General features: G+C 41.8%; 1 protein-coding gene across 6 annotated transcripts; it reads right to left on the bottom strand.

The window, feature by feature from the left end:
• Positions 1-869: 869 nt before the first annotated feature.
• On the bottom strand, positions 870-20,860 carry DDX3X (DEAD-box helicase 3 X-linked; the record flags this gene model as incomplete). Of its 6 annotated transcripts, none has more annotated exons than XM_081908977.1 (19): positions 20,400-20,858; positions 18,713-18,770; positions 17,668-17,718; positions 14,872-14,931; positions 11,594-11,725; positions 10,519-10,645; positions 9,585-9,755; positions 9,402-9,501; positions 8,718-8,853; positions 8,326-8,411; positions 7,092-7,190; positions 6,571-6,731; positions 6,330-6,474; positions 5,849-6,038; positions 5,449-5,630; positions 5,226-5,343; positions 4,677-4,833; positions 3,548-3,696; positions 870-3,393 (listed from the first exon to the last, which is right to left on the bottom strand). In XM_081908977.1, the coding sequence occupies exons 1-19, from the start codon at positions 20,442-20,444 to the stop codon at positions 3,305-3,307; spliced, it is 2,256 nt and encodes a 751-aa protein (XP_081765103.1). In that variant the 5' UTR covers positions 20,445-20,858. The 6 variants fall into 6 exon arrangements, with proteins under 6 accessions (XP_081765103.1, XP_081765104.1, XP_081765105.1 ...); XM_081908978.1 differs by having other exon boundaries at positions 5,894-6,038; positions 20,400-20,856; XM_081908979.1 differs by lacking the exon at positions 14,872-14,931 and having other exon boundaries at positions 20,400-20,857.
• Between the last annotated feature and the right edge of the window lie 253 nt (positions 20,861-21,113).

Raw genomic sequence — 21,113 nt, 5'->3', positions numbered from 1 at the left:
TTATACTGCCAAGAACAGTAAATCAAACTAAACTTCAAAGTTAAGATTGTGAAGATCACATTTCAATTAGACCTTTTAAAGCTTGACACCCTATAATCTCCAACCATTCTCAATTTGTCTGAGCTGTTTTCAAAATGACTTTTGGAAGATTGTGCTTTCTGTATTGAAAGTTACCCTCACCATCTGCAGTCACTTACTCCAACAGCAATCTCAGGGGTTAAGTACTTTCCTGTACCAGGTGTGGACACAACTTTATTTCACATTTTATTCCACCTTTAAGTAGTTTAATGCTGGTTGAGTTGAGTGAATGCTAAAGTTTCATGTGCTTTGTTTAAACAGAGATCTGTTCAACATTTATTAAGTAGCACCGCCCTATTCCATCAAGATACTACTCTCTCCTTCTTGGAGGAGTCATTATTTTAAAGATAGAAAAATTGTATTTTAATGATTTAATAAACATTCAAGCACCTCTGAATTGAAAAGGGCACTTGAGCTAATTGAAACCACACTTATTCCTTTTCACACCCTTCAATTACTATATGGACATAAAGCATATAATTCTGGAAATCTATTATCTGATCAAGCAGCCATTTTTCTGCAGGTGGGAGGAAGACCCACCACTTGAACAACATCCCCACATTTAAGAAAACATGAGGCAAAACAGGCCACTAGGTCTGGGGGACCAAGCAGAACAGCTACAAGGGGCTGTTCCATATAATGACCTTTCCTAGCTAAATGTGTGAGCTGCTTCTATTAGAAACTTGCATCTGTGGCACTTAACCTGGGGTGTCTCACTGCAATCAGTAAGGATTAACAATGAAAAAGGAGAAGCACATTTTGTCACCAAGAAAAAGACCAACATCATAAAGTGCATTTCAACTTTTTATTTTATTAAAATTGAGAGCAATGCACAGCACATGCAGTGCTAGCATCTAAACTAATACAATAAGCAATTACTAAACCTACAGTGACTTGAAGTTCAAATCTTTACATTCAGCAAGTTTAAATCCGTTCATTGCATATGATTAAACCCATTCTTTGCATATGATTGAATCCTTATCTGAACTGAATAATATTGCTGGCTGTAAAACTTGCTAAAATGCTATTGCTGAATGTACAAGTCACTGATTATGCCAATACAACAAAGATAACCACATGTTTTGAGGATTGCAATGTGCCAGACATTCACTGAAAAAAAAAACCACACAACTAAACAAAAACTCACGCAACAAACATCTGAGAATCTGGACACTTCACGTCAGTGTTTTGAAGTGTTTCATTAATATCTTAAGACAAGTGTATCAAAACCTTGGCATGTTTAATTTTAAAGTTGCCAATTTTTGTTTTACTATCAGAAAGTTACGGCTACATTGCCAATGCCGGGTCTGCTTAATTTGACTTAAGAGTTTAATATGACTTAAACATTAAAAGCTCACACTACCCCGAAATATATAATTTCACGCATACGGTGACATTCAACATTCAAGTGCCAGTGTTTTTGTACTGTCTTTTGGTCAAGTTTCTTTAAACTTTCAAAGAATCACTTTTAGGCTTACAAAAATAAATATTTGTCAAAAATGTTCAATAAATATTACACAAAACTAGCAGCAAAAAGTATCTAGAAATCTGTCGTGTGCAAAGTTTTCTTCCCAACCATTATTCCCATGGTCCCAGTTTTAGAATCTAGTTCCTCCTCCTTAGACAAGCTGCGTTCAGTCTCCCAAGAGACAAAATAAGATTGGAAGTTAAGGACACGCACACAAGACATATAAAATTCTCTGAATGTGCAATAAAAGAAGTATTTTGTAAAAAGTTATGGGCAAAATGTACAAGGGCCTAAATCTAGACTAATTGAAATAGCACCATAACAAATGACCTCAAATACTGTCAAGTGCACCTACTTAAAGTTTAGAACAAGGCACAATACACTTGAAAAGATCTATTGCACTTTAGGAGATTTTGCTGTTGTCCTATGCCACTTAGACTAAGAGTTGGTAACAGCTCTGGCCGCAGAAGATAGCTCAGAGAAACTAAGTGGCAGAGGCATTTTACTGTTGGAAATACTTATCTTTGGCCAGATTCAGCATAACAGACTAAATACAATGGAAACCTATGCAACTAAAACTGACTAAAACTGCACTTGATAGCAGAATTGAAACCTTGTGCAGTTATGTACATTCCAACCTTTGTGATCTCAGAATTTGTTACTCTTCTGGAGCCATTTTACAAGTCTACAGTAAGCCAGTTAACACTTCAACGCAGCTTGAACAGAGTAATGTGAATCTGCATTAAAATAAAGCCTGCTGCATAATTCTTCCTGTTCATTCCCCCTTGACCAAAAAACATCAACACTAGCATGCGTTAAGACCAAAAAAATCAGTCAGGCCCTTAAAAGGTGGACCCATCACTGTTGTGGTCAGCCATTCTACCATTTCAATTTTAATATGGCAGGCAATTTTGAAAAGTCTAAGTAGATGAATTCTCCTAAAAACTATTTCAAGTTCAGACCTTTAAACATTCCCTGTAATGTTCCGCCTCCATTTGGCTAGCTCACATTAATAATCTGCCTAAACACTGGAATTGCTGTGTTTACTTGCATTAACTTTAAAACAGTGCTTGTATGCATGTATCCATACATCACTTCATCTTCATCATCATCATGACTGGAATGGCTTATTAAAGACTATCAGGTTCTAAGTACCTATCCAGGATAGAGTGAGCAAATCAACTTTAACTTAGTACAGTTTTGCCACATTAGAAACTAATTCCATTGATATGCTTCAAGATGTTTTATTTTTTTCAAATCTGAGTATCAAAGCCCTAATGCAGGCCACCGCACAAGTTTTTTTTTGTAGTATAAAGTGGATGAATCAATGATTCCTGTAAGTTGTATCACACCTGCGTGCCAAGGTTTGATTTTTTTAAAGCCCAAGTAGAGTAATTTTGTCAAGACAATTGATAATCTTGGGCATTACTGAGCCAACAGGACATCAAAATAAAAAGTTGTCTAAAGTTAAAGGCACAGTACATTAACAAATGATCCTCAGTCACAAAATTATAAATACAGTCTGGGAGTAGGGGGTGGAGGAGTTAATCTCAACTACAATGGAGTCTTTAAACCTTCAAAGTAGGGCTTCTGTTCCTTTCCTTCTTCTTGTGACCTTGAGCTCCCTTAAAAAAAATTCAGTGGAGAATCACAGCTGGTAATGTACTGCGAGTTCTTGAAGCTACACAAGGTATAGTCTGGCTAAGTTACATGTGGTTTCCATATTAGCTTGTTTGGGAAGAATCTGCAGCAAGCAGATCAGTTGCCCCACCAATCTACCCCCTGAGAGTTATAGTTTCCTCCATATCCATCACTGTTATAGAAGCCGCCATAGCCACCACCTCCACCTATTAAGACAAAAAGGCAAGAAGAGTTTATGACCAAGTGAATTTACCTTTACTATCTTATTTTCTACAGTTTGGGAAAAACCCAAGCGTTTAGATTTCCCCACCACCTTCCTTCATTCCAACAGCCCAAGGCACACTGTGAAATGAAACTCACCTCCAAATCCTCTGCTGCCTCCATGGCCACCGCCACCACCACTGCCACCGCTGCGCCCACTACTTGTGCGGCTACTGCCAAAGCTACTGCTGCTGCTGGTACTGCTACTTGTTCGATAATCTCGGGCACCAAACCCTCCACTGAAACGGCTAGAGGAAAGAACAGCAACAAGTTGCGATTAGAAGACCACAGTTCCTTAAGTATGCTATATAATACATTTCCTCATTCATTGCCCTTCATGTTGCTACATCAGGAAATTCAGTTAATCAAACATCTTAGCTAGTTCTTCAACAATTGTCAGTCCCTTGGCTAAAATGATGTACTATATTAATTTTTAATGTTATGTATTTCATTTTCAATAAAAGATCATATTTCGGGAGAGGGGGTGCCAAGCAAAGCAATCTTTGCTGGCCCCAATCCGTTTCAGAGCCAGTATCTGAAGAAATGCCCACTTCCACATAAACCAGCCTAAATGTCTCTGCCAGCTCCTGCCTTCAGAGGCTGGGAGAGAAGCAGCCAGATAAAGGGCCTTCACAGCTGTGGCTCCCAATCCGTAGAGCAGAATTGTGTATCGCCAGGTAAAAGGGAGTCTTGTATAAAGACCCAAGCAAACAGATCTGTTAAATCGGCCGTGCTGCTTCAAAGTAATAGTTTATAAATGTTCGAGTTACAAGCCACCATGAGAGCTCTAGAAATTGAAGGACAACCATTTTTCACCTAAGATCTCCGCTGCTGATTAATAATAAAAAATTAACTATTTTGATGGTGCTTAATAATGGAATCTTAAGATTTGTGTTACACCAAGCACCTTCTGCTGAGTAGGCTTATTATATGGGCCATACTCCACTAAAATATCATTTCCCCAGAGCCAGCGAGGGCAGTGGTTTCAATTTTTTATCATGCTGCTCCATGTGTCCTCTTTTAAAAGCAACCTCTCCTGGCTAGTAATTACTATTCTTCTCATCCTGAAGAAAGGAAGAGCACTGTCTTCCACTGAAGGGCCAAAGGGAAGAATACAGAAGTAAAATATTATACTGCTATATGGAAGTCAGGTATTTTGCTTTGATGTTGGGTATCATTCCAGCTCATCTACATGACATCTAACTGCTTAGGGATTAACTCAACTTACCCTTTTGATCGCCCACGACTGCTTCCACCCTTGTGAATCTGCTCATATGCCATATTTTCTAGCCAAGATGGTACTTCCTGTTTAGCTTCAACAAGTAGATCTAGCAAGTCTTTTGTGATATTTATGTTCCTCTCATTGAAGAATGATGTGGCAAGACCTAAAGAAAGAAATACAGCATATTAAGGCAAGGTAAGGAAGCTGTATGCTCAAAATACCAAGATTTTAATTACAGCTGTAGCTGAACTATAAAGCAGCATTCAAGAAATTTTGCACACAGGCGTATAATGACATCCACCCTTTCCCACATTGAGGTAATCTGCCGTGTGCTTTGCAGGAATGGGAACATTTCATGTGAATCTTTCACAACATGCCTCTGTTAACCAAAGATCTTCTGCACAAAACCAGTTCTAGTCTACTCAGTCACCAACTTTTTCATACTCAAAGCATGCTGATGGAGTTTAGTGACATTAAAAGTCCACATAGTATGCAAACACAAATGCTTATACCACCGTGGAAGTTTTATCAAGGTGTTGATGAAGAGTGTCTTACCAAGATTCCCGACACGGCCTGTACGGCCAATGCGATGCACGTATTCTTCTATGTCACTTGGCAAATCAAAGTTTATGACGTGTTTTACATTTGAGATATCCAATCCTCTTGCTGCTACCTAAAGAAGATAAAGAGTCAGACATCAGCTCCCCATAAGCTGAAACTGCAGTGTAAAGAGCCAATACAAAGACACAAGCATTTTCTTAACCAAGTCTATACTTACTGCAGTGGCAACCAAGATGGGACTTCTGCCTGAACGGAACTGGTGCAATGCCTCTTCCCTGTCTCGCTGAGAGCGATCACCATGGATGCTTGTGCAAGCATAGCCTTCATGGTAGAGGAAATCCTCCAGAGAATCAGCCCCCTTTTTAGTCTCCACAAACACCAGAGTCAAGGAATCTTTTCCTATGTAAGCGAAGCATCTCATTAGTAAAACAATGCCAAATGTATTGTTATAGCACCACCAAGTGGTGCAAACTAGTATTATGACTGCAACCATAAAAAATAACAACTTTACTAGTCAAGCTAGCTGCATGCAGATTAAAGAAAAATATTCAAATATAGGAGAAAACAAGGAGGAAAAGTCTGAAGCTTTTCCTCCACCTAACATAGATTCTCATTACCTGAGCCATTAGAGTTGTGTTGGATTTCTCCCAAACAGTCTTTACCTGTGGCATTTAGGAGGTCAAGCAGAAATGACCGTTTGTCTGACTCTTCCACCCACACTACTTTCTGTGTGATGTTCTCAGATGTAGAGCCAACTCTGCCAACAGCCAGAAAGATATATTCCTCCAAGAAGTCACGAGCAAGCATCTTCAAAAGAGAGAACTCTACTCAGTATGAGACACAATTAAATAATGAATCCACCCCCATTAGACTTACCTATAGCTATAAGCTTCCATGGACGCATACAAACTAGGTGTTTCTCTCCATATTTTTAAACTAGAAACAAAGTATTTGGGGGGGGGGAATACTTTTTTCTTGTTCTCTACCTATGGTTAGCTGTCTACAACAGCAGCTGCTTGCTGGTTTGAGTATCACCACTTCTATAGTATGCTGACTCACTGGAAATGGGGCATTCAACTACTTTGCAAAACAGAATACCTGAATTTCCTTTGGAAAAGTAGCACTGAACATCATAGTCTGACGGACACCTTTGGGTGGCATAGTGTCTTGCTCAACAATACGACGGATTTGAGGTTCAAACCCCATGTCAAGCATACGATCAGCTTCATCCAGTACCAAGTATCTGGAAGGTATTATAAGACCACATTAGGATTTCCAAGATTCCATGTTAATATGCTGCTGTCAAAATGCTAAAATTATTAAAATATCATTTTCATACTTGCAAAAGTCCAGTCCAATCTTTCCCCTCTCCATCATATCTACAAGACGACCTGGAGTTGCTACAAGCAAATGGCAACCACGTTCCAAGTCACGTATCTGTTGACCAATGTCGGCCCCACCATACACAACGCAGGGGCGGACTTTGGAGCGATATGCAAACTATGGGAACAAAATTTAGTTTTAGAATTCAAGACTTGAGATATCAAGTTCCTAGGAGCACAATACCACAGGGCTGGCTAATCTACAGGCCTCATGTGCCCATCCCCCTTGCCCTGGGATTTTTGCAGATTCCCTCACCCCAATTTTTTTTTTGTTTTTTTAAAGATTTTTCTTTTGGGGGGGGGGGGGAAGAATCAGTGACCACTACTGCTGTGATTCTATGATACATGAAAGCTTTTTAACCACCCACCCAATTTTCCTCTTTTAAACGTTAGTAATTTGTCACTTGCACCTTCAGCTCCTATATTGTCAAACATAGGTCATTGTGGCTGTATTAGCCACTCCCTGAATAATACTTACTTTTCTGGCTTCTTCATATATCTGCACTGCCAGCTCTCTTGTGGGAGCCAAAACGAGTGAGATGGGATATTGCTTACGGCGCCCATACCTTCCGTTTTCCTGCAATATTAAGTCCTCATTACCAGCTGGAAAATAAGCTGCTAGTAACAGTTATTTCTCAACAAATCTGCTACCCAAGGGTTTACACCTTTCACTTTGCTCTTTCCATAAAGATTTTTAAAGGTTGTGGTCTGAATCCTGCAGTGTTCATGACTGCACCCAGGCAGAACCACAAGCTGTGCCAGTAACTATAAGCAACACAGCCATTCTAGCAAAGTGACTGTCATCAGAATCAAGATGCTGGCTACAACTGAACCTAGACCTACTCTGGGTAATTTTGTGCAAACTCCATCCTGAAGACAGTGCCTTAAAATCAATTCACCTTCTGTTATGGTGGAACCTGTTCTGGATGGGGTTCATGCACTGTCTGGGAGTACTTCTGGATCCATTACTGTCACAACAGGCACAAGTGGCCTTAGTGGACCAGTGCCTCCAACAGGTTAGACTGGAGAGGGAAGGCCCAGTTTCTTAGTCTACATTATGGCAACCTCTGGGATAGATTACTGCAATGTGTTATGTGGGGCTGCCTTTGAAGACAGTCTAGAAACTGCAACTAGTGCAGAATTCAGCAACCAGATTACTGCCTGGAACTACATCTGAACATACAACACCAGCAACCCCACTACAGGTTGACTACAGGTTTCTGGGTGGGCTCCATTCAAAGTGCTGGTTTTCACCTAAAGTTGTACACACATCTTATTGTCCTTTTTTCTGTGCTTCCTGTGAAGAGATGAGGAGGGTGGCAACACAAAAAAGGCCTTTTCAGTGGCAGGTGTGGAATGCTGGGGAGAGGTGCCTGGCACAATTATCAACTTTTAGGCAGTAAGCCAACATTTCCTCATTTACTCTGGCATTTGATTCTTATATGCTATAATGGTACCCTAAGCCTGTTTTAATATTTATCTTTTACTGGGATGCAAAAAATTTTTTAAAAATCCATCCTTTCTACAATATTGCAGGATCATTGCTTTTAGTAAATTATGTTGTTTTATGTAGTAAGCAATGAATAAATGTAATAAAGGGTGTATTTGTACTCAAGATCTACATTTTTCAGCAATGTAACAGAGATGGCAATGCGCACAGTGCTAAAGTGAAGTACTGTATTGTTTGTTTAAACCAGATATAATGAACTTGCCTTCATGGCTCTGAGGGCATCACCTGGGCCATCTGTATATATCTGACTCAATATGGGCAGAAGAAATGCAGCAGTTTTTCCAGACCCTAAAAGAAAATGCATTTAATCTTGAAAGCAATGCAAAAACATTTTCATTCCATAAATCCCACCCAAATGTTATGCTCCATCCCATCCTGTACTCATTTCAAGTTAATCTGAAACTGGCATTAAATTTAGGGTGGTATTTTAAATCCTAATATAAGTCTTACCAAATTATCGGTGTCCATGTTGTGCTAGAGTCAGCTGCCAGGGAATGGCCTATCCCTCACCATTTGCACCCAAGAACCCTCAATTAACACCCCAAAATTTCTCAATTAGAACACTGCAGTAACACATAGCAAACACAAACTTGCCTGTCTGGGCACAAGCCATCAAGTCTCTCTTGTCTTTGATGATAGGGATAGCATATTTCTGCACTGGAGTAGGCCGAGTGTAGCGGGTGAGTTCAATGTTCCCCATAATGATTTCTCCCATGTCAACATCGCTGAACTGAAACAGAGTTCAAGTTATTAAACAACCTGGTAAAAGCCCAAAAAGTTTGCTTTACACTCATAAGAGGGGAAGGCAGAGGATGGGCAGAGAATTGCCCCTCATTTTCCAGCATCTTGCTAAAAGGCTGGATACCAGCAAGTCTTGGAGTGGGCTAATGCAGATGAAAGAAACTTCCCATCTTCCTCACCAGCCCATTTGATTCTTATGTAGGATGGCATGTCCCCTTCCTTTCTTGGTATCCCCTTTTGTTTATGCTGAATACAAAGGCAGCAAAGCATCTTTCTCAAAGCCTAACGTAAAAATATAGTGTGCTGCTGGAGGCAAGGAGAGTTATGTTCCTCCTCCAACATCCTGCATTCATTCATCTGCATGCAATTCCATGTTGCCTATAGCAATCACATAATTATTAAAGACAAAGACTTTTAAGTAAAGTGTCCCTTTTGAAGGACCATCAGCTCCACAACGCTAATTTAAATGTATAAAAGTAGTCCCTTGGTATTCTAGTGTAAGCAGCACACTAGTTGTAGCATTGAACAAATACTTACGCTCTCAATGTGTGGAGGACAGTTGTTGCCTGTTGCTTCAACCGGAATGTCATCATACTTCTCAAAATTAATGCCAGTATTCCCACCAGCAAACAGCTCCCTAGAAGATAAACATTCAATGTACTATCACACAGCACTGAATACCTGACTTACAGACCACCAGATCCCACTGCTAGTACTTACTGCTCCACACGTTCGCTTGGGGCAAGTGGTTTGGACCAGTCATCTTCATCACTTTTATCAGACCAACGACTGTTTCCACCACGATCAAATCTGCCGCCAAAGGCACTTCTATCACCACCACGACTGCTAATGCCATCAAATTCACCGCCTCTTCCACCACGGTCATCAAACCTAGATTACATGAAATTACACTAAAACCAGTTTTCATGACAGTTTCTGTGATGTGATGTACTAAACACACTAATGAAGCTGCCTGGCTGCTAGGCAGCTTCAAAGTATTTCATGATATAATTAAACAATAAATCCGTATAACACCACAGCTATCTATTTCCCAAGATTTGACATCCCCTTGAGAAGGATATATTACCCCAATATTTCAACTGTGGACAGAATACCAATGAAATTTGAGGTGGCACACCTGCCAGGCAGAGGCATTTAATTGTTCAGATTGCATTTTAATCAACATTAGGAATTGGACTATCATTTAACTCTACTGCTCTCACAACACAATTCTGCCACATCCCCTGAACGCCCCAGCCTCCTGGTCCTTCATCAAACAAGGAGAAGGCTTACTGAAAGAGCTCCTTCCAATCCCAGATATATGCCATAACTGCACAGTTGCTCTAAATTGTCATTCCCCTGTCTTTCTGCTGGGGCCTATGTGCTAATGCTAAGAAGGCACAAGGACTTCTATTATGTGGATGTAAACTTTAGAAGTCCTACAGCAGTAACTTGGTGGAAATGAGAGGCTAGCCCTATACACATAAAAATTAACATGCTGCAGTCAATGCAAGCCTAAGAGCTACAAAGCAGCCTTTCAACACAAAAAGCACATGTCTTAACCTCAGTCAGTTCTCCCCTATTTCTACAGATTACTGAATGTTTTACAGTGGTGGCATTCACATTTTTAATGGGAAAAGAGCTACATTTTTACCTTCCTCTTGAACCATTACCACGCTCAGCAAAAAAGCTTGATTTTCCTGATCCGCGGTCACTCCTTGCACCAAAGCTACTGTATGCAGCATCCCTGTCTCTGCCAGCATTCCACCCACCATCAAATCCTAGGAATAATAAAATCACCAATGAAATCACTGATTGTGTAGATGCTCACTGTAAAGATACAAAATCCCTCAAACCATCACCATGAAAATGTTTGAGTAATTAGCAGCCTGTCTTAAGAGAAATTCCCATATTTTATTGCACATTTTAAATCAAGGAAAGGCACTGAAATCTGGTGTTTTACTGCCAATATTGCAAGATGGCAGTTTAAAAAGCTGGTCCAGGGTGATCATGTAGCAAATTATATTCAAGAAGCAGCAGCCGATGATTCTCTCGAGCTGCAGCAAACCCAAAAGCAAAGCCTACCTGCATACTTTTGCGCCCATGGCATTGTAGTAGAGTATGGCCATTAGGCAACTTTTCGTGAACCACTTCCAAAAATTATGTCATTATCTTATTCTAGTTACAATTAATTTGTCTCAAGAAAAAAAATGGCAACCTGGGCTGAAAATGAGACCTTCCCGGAGTCCATCAATGTGTCCACAGGTACACTGAAGCAAAGATGAAACAGAAAGCAGTGAAAAGACCTGGAGACTGATGGTATTTCCTGACAGGCAAAATCTGGAGTCGGTGGTAACTGGTATAATGAGGCCACTCAGTGAGAAGCTTCACTGTTCTTGAGACATTCGTATGACTGTTTTATTTGGATAACTATACAACTCCAGAATTCTATGGTAGTATCCTATAGCTATAGCTATAATTAAGGCTCCGGGATCCAAATTCAAATAACCAACAAGAATGAGTACTAATTTTGTAGCTTTCCAGCTGAGGGCAAAACAGCTCTGCAAATGGTACTTGATAAACCAAGCCTCAAACTTCCCTAAGAAGTCTCAACCTACGCTACTATAACCTGATCTAAGCTCTCTAGAAAGAAGCTGTCTTTATTGTCAAGAGCAGCAGTGGACACTCAGGCTTTGTTGGATGAAAGGTGCCAGGTCTCCCTCGCCCACCTCTGTCATCACGTCCAGATCCTCCTCTGGATCCAAACACACCACGATCACGATCGTAGCCATTCATCCGGCTGTCACGATCATATCCATTCATATAGCCATTACCTCCACGAGAGTCCCAGCTGGGGGAATCTTTGGCAGAGAATAAAAAGTTACAAAATTAAAGGGTAAAATGTGCTAGCAAGTTTTTGCAAGCTCCACAGCATCAGTGCGACTTTTGCTGCCAGAAATTTACATGAAAGGCTCCTTTCTGGGGAAAGCAGAGTAGTGTTGGGCCTAAATTCTTGATTAGAGATGCAAGCCTTCAACTAACATGGATGCTGCATTGTGAATCACTTTACAAAGCTGCAAACCAGGTTTTATAGAAAGTTGTGTATTTAGTTGAGCCAAGAGATTTAAAAAACAACAACAACTAATGCAGTGATTCGTATGTGTATTAGTTCTGTGCATCAATACTTGCTGCCATGCTGAAAACAGAAGCATGTCCTAAAGAAAGCTAGTCAAACCGACTGAAGCAAGATTCAAGATCCTGTGCTAAACTTGGCAAATATAAATTTTATTATGAATGGAATGACGACAGACCAGTCAACGATGACTGGTGTATTATTTTGATTACAAATCCTGCTTCCTAGTAAGAGCAGATTGCAGTATAAAATTCATAAAATGATGTTTGAGTCTAAGCTAGTTTAGTGATGCAAATGAACCTTGGTGAGCCTTGGGCTCCCACACTTTCCTTGACACACTAACAAGGAATTCTGAAGGCTTCAACTTATATTTGTGCTTGACCACAACTTGTTATGCCTGGGGTGGCCACTGTGGTACTCTGGAGGATATCTATTAGAATTTGTGCCATTGGTATATTTGTGATAGTGGGAAGCACCAGATCTGCATTTTTTACTGTGCAGTCTCGCACTGCAATCTTTATTCTCAGTCATTTTTTGGGTATCTTTATTTCTACAGGATCCAATGTTTACTCAAGTCAAAAACATGTGCTTTCTGTCTGCAGGGGAAGATGGAAAGAGATGAGAAAGAAGCAACCAGAGGTGGCGACGCCCACAGAACTCTCATCATTCCAAATGTGCCCATAAGCCCAAAAAGATTGGTATCAATGCTAGATGTCCAAACTGACGAATGTTAACTACAGAACCATTTGCAACAAGCCAAGTTGAAACCAGAATTAGCATTAACAGGTTTGTCAACTTGGACATAACAAACTGCACTTGACAGAAAAGAAGTCTCAACTCCTGTTGATGGCTGCACACCAAAGGAAGCACGAGAAGGAAGTGTACAAGTCCAAGGCTTGCTTGCATCACACCGAAATGTGATTTAGCATGATATCCAAACTATCCCACTGTTACCTCCTGGGATTGTATTGATTCTTCAATTCCCAGATGATGCTAACTGCAGACATTACTTAAGCCCTAGTAAGAATATCGTTCACTACAAGGTTTCTGTTCACTACAAATTCCTTCCACTGAGACATGTTTGGTACTTCCAAGATGCTGAATTTATTTGTCTGACTAGCAGAGCAATCCAACCTCTGTCCAGGCAGCTGCAGGGTTTAGCAGAGCCACTGCCACACCCACAGCACTGTCACTCACGCTGGTCAGGTTGGAAGGCAAGAGCAGAGTTGTTGTAGCTATCAGGACCAATGCAGCTCAGGATCCAGCAGATCCCAGGCCAGTTGAATTACCCTGATCCCTCCCCAGTTGGGGACTTTTTATGAGCTGGCGGAGTGAAGCTTGCTGGCAGTACTCCTACCAGTGAACACTTTCAGCGGGTGAATAGGGAATCTGCACCGCCAGAGCAGATTGATCTGGACTCACAAGAGAGAGCCCCCTGCCACCACAATAGATTAGGGAGTTGGACAGCACCTTAACATTTATACTGTCTGTAATTAACAATTTACTGTACATGTATTTCAGTTTTTTAAGAAGTTCTAGAAAAATTGTTTGTTCACCACTGTTAAAAAGATTTTACATCTCTAGATTGGATGAAGTAAGATTCTGCTCCATCTAATTGTTATTCTTTAACATTCCAAAAACCTGAATTTTGTGACAGATTTCAAAATGCCAAGTTCTACTAAATTACCTAGAACAAGCTATTCTAAATATTTCAAACCTATCCAACCTCTAAGCAACCAAAATGCAAAAGAACTGAAAAAAGCAACATGACATCTGTTGCAATAATAGTTTTCAAAGATGTAGTACATTAGGCTAATATGTAAACTTATAGAAGTTCTGTGAACCTGCTTAGAGAACCTGTCCAAGGACTATGGGGAGAAGTTCATAGATTTTTTTAATTGGGAAATTCTTTAAATTGAATTAAGCACACAACCCATCCATTAATTAAGGAAAATAAATTATTGGTATTTAAGTTCAGAGTATATTGTGTTATTTCCTTCCATATTTAAAAAGATTTTATTAGGTGTCTAAAATTCTACATCTAAACAGAATGGTTATTAATGGCTACTAGTTACAGTAGCTATTACTGTATCAAGAGGAAAGAACTAGAATTGGTGCGCTAAGCTTCTGCTTGTTGGCTTCGCATAGGCATTAGGTTGGCCAATGTGAGAGCAGGATGCTGGACTAGATAGGCCTTTGCACCGATCCAGAAGGGCTCTTCTTATTCCTTATTCACACCAGACAGCACTGCACACTATTCAGCTTTAACATGTAACTAAATAAACTGCGGGGCATGGTAAACTTGCTAGAAAATTAGCACTAAAAAGGCTTGGTAACTTTCAAGTGTCTTGTGGGCCAGCTACTTTTATGCCATGTTTAATAAATCAGAAGATCCAAAAAACACAATTCCAGCACTTGCCAGACTTGCTCAGGTACAAAGTGCAACTGAAGTTGTTGTTTCCTTAATGTGTAGTTTTCCTTAAAGACAGTAAGCCAGTAGATTAAGCCCACAATTTATGCAGAATTTATGTTCCAGGGATTGCATCTAAAGCCAAATTCAAAACACATTGGGTTCAATAACGGGTGGGATTGCCAAATAAATGTTTTCTTGAACCCCGCTCCCTTTTTATTTTTTGCCACGCATGTAAAGCTGAATGCATACTAGCTAACTGTGTGTAAGTTGTGGGTTTACTGTATTCAAATTAATCCTTTAAAAGTTAAAGTTGCAGGCAAAGGAAACATGCCTGACAATGAGCGTAAACGAACAAATGCTCACACAGTTAGTTGACTGCAAGTTATGACTATGCAATATGCTTAGAGGCATGCTCTCAAATGACAATTTTTTAAGACCACTCCATCCTGACACCAACTTACAGCTTCTTGGTGGCATCGAATTGGAATAGTAGTTTGCCGCATAGTTATAGGCATTACCTGCTGCAAAAGAGCCATAAAACTCCCAGCATTATAATTCACTCCAGTTCAAATGCATAAAAAACTCAACATAATGGTACAGTAGACTTTCTTCAACCTGTAAAAGATATTTTACTCAAGCAACATAAAAATATCCGTGTGAAGATGTCAACTTTCCAGGCTTCCACATTCACAATCACTCACCAGCTCACCTTTCGCGATGAGAGGGAAAGGGAACAAGAGCACTCTCTTGCCTCCTGGTGGCCAGGATAGGGGAACCCCGTCCTGCTGCCAAAGCACATATACAGAGGGCTTAGGAATGGCAGGAGCCAGCCTCTCACCAGGTCAAGACACCCTGAGAAGCCAAGATAAACTCTCAACAGCTCCAAACAGTCCAACACAAGGAGTCCTTTCCCTCAAGAAAAGGGCAATGCATCTGATTCAACAGGTATTGTGCTAGGTCACACTCAATAATTTATACAGCTGCTTTTAAGGGTTGCATCCTAGTCCTACTCATAGTAGACCCATTGAAATAAACAAACATGGCTAACTTAGGTCCATTACTTTCTATGGATCTACTGAGAGAAACTCAGAATGAACCACATGTGTACAAGAGAGAATAAGCTTTCCCCTGGGAAAGGTTCATTCTATCCTCTTGTGTTGGATCGTCCTTGGAAGCAGCAGGAATCACTCTTCAATGTTTTTAAGCATGTCCTTGTGAGGCAACAACTTCCAAATGCGCACGGACACCTGTATCAGTCTGTTGCAAAAATAAAGGAACTTGTGACATACTTGACCAATTGTGATAAGAGCTTCTGTGGATTTATGATACAACTCTATTGGTCTTTACAGTATCCATACCTACACGAGGAGAGAAGGGGTAAGGACAACTACAAATAGATGGATATCAATGCCATTCAGTATTTGTTAGCCCCAATACAACTGAGTTTTCTTGCAAAGAGCTGTTAGTTTCTAATAGAAATTAGAATCTGTGAATTTGAACAAGCTTCATCTTATGCCCCTTGTTCTGCCACTATTCACAACTTCTATCAGTTGAGCAACGAAGTGGGCAGAGTCAAGTTGTCCTGACAATAAGCACCCTATACCTAAACTTTCCTATCTAGTAGTTAGAATACTAGCAAAAGTAGTATCTGTACATTATTTCCCTGCTCCCAAATTCAGTAGGACTTCCAGACCACTTTGCTGAACTGTGCAGAGATCATGGTTCAATAAAAGACACAATATTCAATCTGCAGATATTTAGAGTAGGCTTGGAAACCTGCATCCCAGAAGATGCTGGACTTGCAACTTCTATCCCCTTCAGCCAAACATGGCCAGAGTTGTAGACCAGTCAATATATGGAAGGCCATAGGTTCTCCACACCTATTTTAAAAGACTTCTGGCAGCAAAGTAGGGAGAGACCTCTTAACTTTGAGAGCTACTTACCAACGAACCGATTTATAGTCACAGTAAATTAGTTTCTGGCTTTTACCCATGCAGATTTAAGCTAAAATACTGAAAGATCACAATTGCAAGTAAAAAGTATTCTAGAGAACTCTTGTGCCTCCCTGCCAGTCCACAAGCAAGGTAATTTTTGCAGAGGCATCTGAGGCAAGACAAGGTGTCACAGGTTGGGAGAGGGATGAGACCTGGTCTCCAGCACTTCAATCCTATTTGAATTAAGCCACATGGAGTAAAACACTAACTTACTCCCAGGTAAATGAGTACTCGATTGCAGCCCAAGTTTAGTTGTTGATCAGACACTACTAAGGCAGCATATTCCCCTATAGCATTGGAGAGTTGAATTTTTAGAGTACCACGATGCAATTTAGCAGGAGATTAAGAGCTTAATCAACCAACAGCTTAAAGCTCAAGAATCCTTGGACAAAGCTCTGTGTTCAAACTTCCCCATAAACAGGATTGATGGTTACAGGCTACACATAGGGTTTTTCAGGGCATGGTATAGCCACCAACGTATTAGAATGGATTGTACCAAACTATGAAAACAAAAAAAAAATGTCAATGAGCTGACTGTAAGACTTCCATTAGTAGAATGTGGAGGATTTTCACCAGTACTCCATCAGCTCTACATTCCACCACATCCTTTCTAGATCTCCATAGGGTTAAGGAAGATCTCCACAGCAGATTTAGAGGGTATACAGGAACTGCTGAAAATTGCTTCCAGTGTCAATCAAGATGATAGTACGGGTATACAGTAACCATTTATTTTACATTTTCATAATGTGTGTGGGCCACTCCCTTACAAATTCTTTATTGACACAGACTCTGATAGTGGGGTGGATATTTCAATACAGGAATCACTGCCTGACTTCATGATTACTATAACTTTCAAAATGAGCAAACCATTCTCTTATTCTGCTTGGATGCAAGCACTACATTTTACAGCAGATTGCACTGTTACTTAAGTAGCTTTATTACTCAAGCCAAATATATAGCTCATCAATCAGCAGCTTACTTTGACTTGCCTAGCTAACTACATTGAGCCCAAATATTTCCCGTACCCACTGTAGAATGAAGGAATCTAATTTTTGCCACAGACTTAATAAGGTGTTACTTAAATGTGCACTCTTAATACCTTTCCCTACCTTCAAAAGCCTAGATACTCATATGTCCAACCCCTTGTACCAAATCTCCCTGAATCTGAGCACAGAACATTTTGAGGTTCTTGCAGTTCAATTCAGTTGTAACCCTATTTTTTTAACCCTGATGCTCCATATATTCAAGTACCAACGAACATACCCTGCTTTGAAGCTTCTCTATTCCGTAAGTGAGGAGGAATGTACCGGCCTTCTGAAAGTTGGAAAAAAAGTTTAAAATTAAAACTCTGTACAGCAAAGTCTGTTGCTCTTTTATTGCCAAGATTGTTAACACCTTATGTTGTTTATTGATTAAACTTAGTCATTTTTGCTATAGCAACTATAAATAACTTACAGTATTTTAAGCAAAAAACCAAACCAACATGCACATTAAGAAGTGTTTAAGTACTTCATGCTTAAGCATATAGTCTAAACATATAGCACCCGTTCCCAAGTATTTTCATTGTTATAAATATGCAAAAAACTAAATGGTGGCAACACGAGAACGAGCCTTTTGGATGGCGGTTCCCCATTTGGGGAATACTCTCCCCTAGGGACACCTAAATATATGTAATAAAGGCGCCAAATGAAAACTGCTCTTCATGCAGGCATTTGGCTAATTAACATTCTATGGCTTTCCAAATGTGTTTGTGGGAAGTGGGTTATTGGTTTGTTTTGCTTTGTAATGTATTTTGTATTCTCAGATGATATACAAATTTAATAAATAATAGTACCAACAATAACTGGAACGTGCTGCCACCTCACTATAGGAAATACATACATACCCCGTTTTAGCAGATGAAACAATTTATGCACTCTTGAGTAACACAATCACTAAATCCATTTTGTTGATACCATGCTCATACTATTATGCACCAAAACTGTATGCAACTTGCAGTCTACTCCTTCAAGGTCTGCAGTTAATTAACTGATTAAGCAGACATCCATTTAAGGTTCTTAACATTCATTTTAAAGGCAAGTTTCTAGCATGGTAATACGTAATGTATAACAGATTTACGTATAACTGATTTACATAGAATACCAATGAGATTTAGTAGTCTACAATTACAGTACTTGCAGGATGCCATAGATCTGCTCTCTCAAGCATCAAAATCTGCCATTTTTCTACTATTGCACTGGACCAACATGCCATCAAATATTCTCTACTAGCTGTAGTAAGATGCTTTAATTCTGAATTATATACTTACTGCTTGCTGTACCTCCTCCACTCTGATCGTCTGAAGAATTCAAGTCTAGACCAGCAAACTTTTTTAAAAAGGAAGAGAATAGTCATTCAACCTGATTAATTGAAAATACTTCAAGTAGTAAAGAATTTCTAATCTCATCTCACATTGTAAGTTAGCAGGCTCTCCGCCTTAAACACCAGAATAGCTTTGATATTGCTGTTGTAAATTTAATGTCAATTTAAACCATACCTCCTTAAAACGTACTTTGGTTTTACTTAAAGTATGTGACATTATGGACAAAGGCCTCAATTTAGTGCTGTCTTCCAATATGCTTAATATTTGCATTCAAAAATACAGGAGACTACAACCCAAATTCCCCTTTCCTCAAACGTAACTACTTGTGCCAATGCTTTTAAAAATAAAATGGAACTTAAGCTTACACTGTATACCTTAGCCTTCCTGTAGTTTTACTGAAGCTGTCAAGAAAAAAAGGGCCTAAGACTTAGGATTGTCCAAGCGGTATATACAACCAAGGTAAAAAATACCGCTGCTGAGTATTTTCATGTACTCATGAAAATGAATTTTGTTTGCGGAAGGGGGGTTAAAAAGAAAATCCATTTATATCTAAGAATCCCCTTTTTCAACTTAAGATGGATGCACATCATCTCGCGCGGCCTTCAGACAGAGCCATTAGCAGTTGTACAAGGCAGGCTCGCTCGGCCGGGTGGGCCTTCGGGGAAAGCGCTCCCTCCTCCCCGCCCCACAAGCGGGCCTGGCGAAGACGGAGCGCCGCCCCCCCCCCGCCGGGGTTTACTGCCGGAGCGACACAAGCAGCGGCGCTCGGCTTTCACTGGCGGCCGCTAATCCGGCAGCGTCACGTGGCTCCTTCCTCTTTCCCCTTCCCGGCCGGCTTCGTGACCTACTTCGGGAGCCGGCTCTAGCGCAGCGCCACCCCGCCCCGAACCGGGCAGAGGGAAGGCGCAACTTCATTTTAAACAGGCTTCCGAGAAGTCAAGACGAGAGGAAGACACGGCCTTAGGCCTGCCCTTCCCCCCCCACCTCGTGGGCCTCGAGGACAAAGGAGTCGGGGGCGCGCGCGCGTGAGGGAGAGCGGGAGGAGCAGCAGCAGCACCAGAGCCATTGTGGCTCCCACTCCCCCTCCTCCTCCCCTTCCCCAGACAGAGGGAGCCGCGCACGCGCCTCCGAGCAGCCTCTTTCTCTCTCCCCCCCCTCGCTTCGTCACACGCACAATGGCCGCCGTTGTCCCCCACCCGCTGCAGTTCCCTGCCGCCGCCGCTAGGGGGCCCGGCAGATGTAAGCATTCGCCAGCGACGCACAAAGCCCCCACAGCAGGCCTCAAAGGGCCCGGCGGCGCTTCACCCGAGCTACCCTCCGCTCTCCGCCGCGCCGTTCCCTTCCCTCGTTCGCGGGGGCTCCGCTCGCCTCGCTCCGCTCCCTTTCCCGAAGGAGGCTCGGGGCCTCGCGGAGGCGCCAATGGGGCGAACCCCACAAAAGGAACTGCGTCACAGTCAAATGCGCCACCAGGAGAGCGGCGTGAGGAGGATGCGGGGGGGGCGAGAATAAAAGGAGTAAAGGGGCGAACTAGGATCGATTCAATGAGTCCGGAGGGCCCCCGAAAACAGGCCGGGGAGCGGGGGGGGATACGCCTCGGTCCCCCAGGCCCACCCGCCATCCCGCCCCCGTTTACCTGCTGATCTAGACCGAGGGCATTTTCCACTGCCACATGACTCATAACGAGAGATCGTGTCGGGAGGTCCCGCTCCGCGTAGAGAAATTCGGATTCACTAGACGTAGAACTAGCCTGGGCCGCTGTCGCTTTCGCCACTACTTCGCCTCGGAATCGCGTCTCTAACTGAAACCCCCCCAGTTCGGCCCGGGCCTTTATATATTCCTCCGCCCCCTCGCAGGCGCCGTGCTGACTTCAGCGCGCAAACCACGCCCCTTCTTCCTCCTCTCGATCCCCTCCCCCCACCGCTGCTTGCAGCAAAAAGTATCGCGGGGAGAACTCTCCGCTCCGCATAAAGAGGTGGGGGGAGGGCGAAGAAATCCCAAGGCTACCGCGAGAACTAGGGAGGCTGCGGACTCCTCCCGATTCAGGAGGATCTAGGTGTTATCGCGAGGTTTCTTCACACAATGTTTACAGCGCTGCTCGCGCGAGATCTCTACCCCTCCCTCCCCGCCCTGGTTTGCCTTCCCCTCCCTCCCGTTTCGTTTCGTAAAGACTCTGGTGAGTCACCCCCCCTCCTCGTTTTCTTCGAGATCTCGCGAGATTTCTGTCCAAATGAAATAAGGCTCTGGGAACAGAGCGGTTCTCTAGGTCACGTGGGCATTTCCGCTCGGTCCTGCCGCCATCTTAGGATGTATGCGGCTGCTGAAGTGGCGCAGCCTTCGGGTGGGGGTG

This window comes from Podarcis melisellensis, assembly GCF_964234715.1.
Source record: "Podarcis melisellensis genome assembly, chromosome: 4".
Lineage (NCBI taxonomy): Eukaryota > Metazoa > Chordata > Lepidosauria > Squamata > Lacertidae > Podarcis > Podarcis melisellensis.
The sequence above is the reverse complement of the archived record's forward strand: the minus strand, read 5'-3'. Positions and strand labels throughout refer to the sequence as shown.